This window comes from Pinus tabuliformis, chromosome 1_2 (assembly GCF_031772625.1).
Source record: "Pinus tabuliformis cultivar Carrire ecotype Pingquan chromosome 1_2, CPIR1, whole genome shotgun sequence".
Taxonomy (NCBI): Eukaryota; Viridiplantae; Streptophyta; class Pinopsida; order Pinales; family Pinaceae; genus Pinus; species Pinus tabuliformis.
In genome coordinates, this window is record NC_142298.1 from 131,719,181 (window position 1) to 131,723,212 (window position 4,032).

At 34.3% G+C, this 4,032-nt stretch overlaps 1 protein-coding gene across 1 annotated transcript; it reads left to right on the top strand.

The window, feature by feature from the left end:
* Positions 1-1,719: 1,719 nt before the first annotated feature.
* LOC149204867 (uncharacterized) lies at positions 1,720-2,607 on the top strand. The gene has a single exon (XM_089397228.1). It carries the CDS (start codon positions 1,720-1,722, stop codon positions 2,605-2,607), a length of 888 nt encoding a protein of 295 aa, XP_089253354.1.
* The last annotated feature ends 1,425 nt before the right edge of the window (positions 2,608-4,032 follow it).

A 4,032-nucleotide genomic window follows, 5' to 3' on the forward strand; every position in this document is an offset into this window, starting at 1 on the left:
ATTTATCATGATAGACTTTCAAATCAAGAATACTAATTTTTGTAAATAACCATCAACCTTTACTTTCTAATAGAGTATCCATATTCTATTCCCACATGCCACAGTTATGGTCATTGAGAATGATAAGCCCTTACTTCAAATTCATGTTACTTCTACAAACCTTGATCCAAAGAATCTTACAAGTTTAAAACGAATCGATTTTTTTTAGAGATTTAAATTTTTAGGAGATCATATACCATTGATATTTTATGTGATGTGAAAACCTACAAGAGGTCTTACAAATATACAACCAAAATAAGATCTCCAATCCATAAGCTCTATTACAATGTTATAAATCATAGGTGCATTGCAGGCAGCATACAAACATCTCCAAAATAAGAGTTAGTAGTATCAATAACATATCATTGGAGCATAGAACTTACATAATGTATCGCTAACAAATATCACTCACTAAATAAACTCATTTATTTATATATGAGTATCCAACCATTCTCCACAAATCATGGTTGATCTCAAGTTAATCACACAAGGTTGTCTCATCAAATAGTTTAGGCATCATATCTTACCTCGATTAGCCCTAGATGCTTAAAGTTCACGAAAATAATCTGCATCAAATCAATTTAAACTAACTTGATTCAAACCATTTATTCAACTAATTAACTAAAACACTTCAAATTAAATTTTCAAATTAAATTTTCACATTTAAACACTGTACATATCACGGTAATTACATATATAATTTCTTTTACTTTTTACTTTTGAAATAGTTAATTTTTATTTTAAAAACCCATTTTATATATTCAAATAGCAACTTCTCATGCATCACAACTCCAGCCATTCCTCATGAGCAAGTTGAGGAGCTCAAAAAAGTTCCTTCGTACGATCTGCAATAACGTTCGATCGCACATTAATCTAGAGAGCATTCATGACCACGCAATTCGAGGTATTGGCTTTCAATTTATTAAATATATATTTAATATACATTATGTACCGTAATTTGTTTTCAGATATAATGCTCATGTTTCATATTAAAAAACTGATACTGCCGGGTGAAAACAACACAATGATGGAGAAACTATTAAGTGTAAATTTTGAATACAACTTCCATGTGATATTACTATATCATTGATTGCCCATAGCTTCCTCAAAACTATTCAAGAGATATCATTAAGTGGACATTTTGAATGACGTTCATGGTGAATCGTGAGGGCTTGTGATGTGAGAATAATGAGTCACTTTCCATCTACTCTTGTGAGGAGTGAGAATCTTGAGTCACAATGGTCATTTAAAGAATCAATTTAAAATAATATGTGTAATCAGTTGATTTAATGTAGCTTTGGTGGAATTGTGTGATAGATATTTTTTTTAATAATAATAATTATTTAAATTGTGTTCTTTTTATAATAATTGTTTTTTTTTAATATGGTAAACAAATTTGAAACAATTATACTTTTAAAGTTAATATAAGAAGTAAAGTTCAAATAGGTATTTTGGTATTTTGACTATCACTATTGTTGAAAGTTATAATTCTTCATAGTTATCAACTTTTAAACATGATATGATTGAGTAAATTTTAAATAATTATCTTGGTTCAAATACTTTTATTATAATTTTTTTTGTAATTATGAGTATTGTTCAAGTTGTAATTTTTAATAAATATTGCTTTTTAGTTTTAAGGAGCGTCTATCCTTCTGGAATCGTTTCCTTTCAACATAAATTATGGAGATGGACTCACTCCTAATAGCTTGTGACTTGAATTGTACCCTCAGCAGTGATGAAGTTTGGGGGAGAGGCAGGAAGACCGACCCTTTGGCTGGACTTATCAAAGATGCTATTCTCCATCATAACTTTGTTTATGTCTACCCTCCTAAAATCGATCCTACTTGGGATAATGGGAGATCTTACTCTTCTTATCTGGCTAAAAGACTAGACCTTTTTTTGTTTCATGATAAGCTGCTAGATCCCCTGGGTTTGCTAGTTTCGAATATTGTAAATTGCTTTATCTCTGATCACAGACCAATTTCTCTACAGTGGAAAAAGCAAGGTATCAGGAAGGGTCTTCCCTTTAAATTCAATAGAGTCTGGCTGGAGGATTCAGATTTCAATGACCTTGTTCAAAAATCCTGGTTATGCCACTCTCCATTGGACTCCTCTTCTCCTTATCAGAAACTACTGGATAATCTAGCTTCTCTCAAGACCATAGTCAAAGCCTGGCAAACCAACAAGATAAAATCCAACAGGAGAGATCTGAAAGACATTCAAAAGGAATTGGATGAAATTGCTTGCAAAATGTCTGAGAATTGTCTTCCCTTAAAACTTCACTATCGTATAAAGGAGTTGGAATCCAAGAAAAACAGTTTACTTGCCATAGAAGAAGCCTCATGGAGATTAAAAAGCAGAGCCATATGGTTAAAGGAAGGAGACAGGAATACCAAATTCTTTCACAGATATGCAAATAAAAGGAGAGAAATTAATACAATATGGGAGATAAAAGACGAGGATGGTAATATGGTACATTCTCAAGAAGATATCTCAAATGCGGCTGTGAACTACTTCAAAAAATCATACAGAAGGAATGAATCCAGCATGGCTGAAGACATTTTCTAGGGTATTGACCCTTTCCCTACCATGTTTGATAAAGAACAAAATGAATACCTTTATAAGCCCGTCACAGAGGAGGAATTATTATTGGTAATGAAATCTTTTAAAAAGGACAAAAGCCCAGGACCAGATGGATGGACGATAGAGTTCTTCATTCACTTTTTTGATCTTATCAAGAAGGACTTACTAGGTATGGTGGAAGAATCAAGAAGGTCGGGCAAATTTCACCAGCACATTACTTCAACATATATTGCTCTCATTCCAAAAAAGGAAAAAAGCCTCCTCTTTCTTGGATTTCAGACCAATATCTCTGTGCAATGTAATTTATAAGATTGTCTCCAAGATCATTGCTGGTAGAATCCGAGGCATCCTGTCTAAATTCATCTCTCAGGAACAACATGGGTTCCTCCAAGACAGGAATATCCATGATGCGGTGGCGAACACACAGGAAAGTTTGCATTCCTTACATACAAAGAAGCTTGACGCTGCAATTCTGCAAATTGATCTCAAGAAGGCCTATGATTGTCTTGATTGGGGTTTTCTAAGATGTCTACTCTCCAAAATTGGCCTTAATCATCATGTATCAAATTGGATAATGGCATGTGTTGAAAATGTAAATTTTGCTATCCTAATCAATGGATACCCATCTGCTTTCTTCTCTGCGGTGAGAGGGCTAAGACAGGGGTGCTCCCTATCCCCTCTCCTATTCATTCTAGCAATGGATTCCCTAAGCCTGCATTTAAAAAGAGCTATAAAGGAGGAGCATAACCGTCCCATGATGATCTGCAGAAGAAATTACATTTCTCACAGCCTTTTTGTGGATGACATACTGATTTTTGGAATGCTATGCCATATCACCTGGAGCTGTATTTATAACATACTGAAGAATTTCCAAAAAGCTACAGGCCTTCAAGTAAATGAAAGTAAGTCCACCTTCTATCATGGGGAATGTGAAAAGAGAATTATTGAGTACTTGACTAATCTGTATAAAATTGAAGCGAGACACATTAAGGAAGGCATGAAATATCTTGGATACCACTTAAAGCCTTCCTGCTATACGAAAACGGATTGGCAATGGATCTCTGATCGCTACTACAAAAGGATAGCAGGTTGGGAAAATAAGTGCCTATCGATGGGGGGTAGGGTGGTACTAGCACAATTGGTGCTAGCACAACTAACTGTGTATTGGGCCCATCTGTTTTACATCCCAAAAAGCATTATTTCTTTGCTGAATAGTATGACAACAAATTTCATCTAGGTGAAAGCAAAGAAAAAAAGAAATATCATCTGACAAAAATTTCAAATATTACACTCCCAAAAGAACTAGGAGGATGGGGAGTCATGGACCTTCGGAAATTTGGGATGGCCCTGGTATGCAAATAACTTTGGAGGAGTATATTCGAGGATAGCTTATGGAGCATAACCATAAGG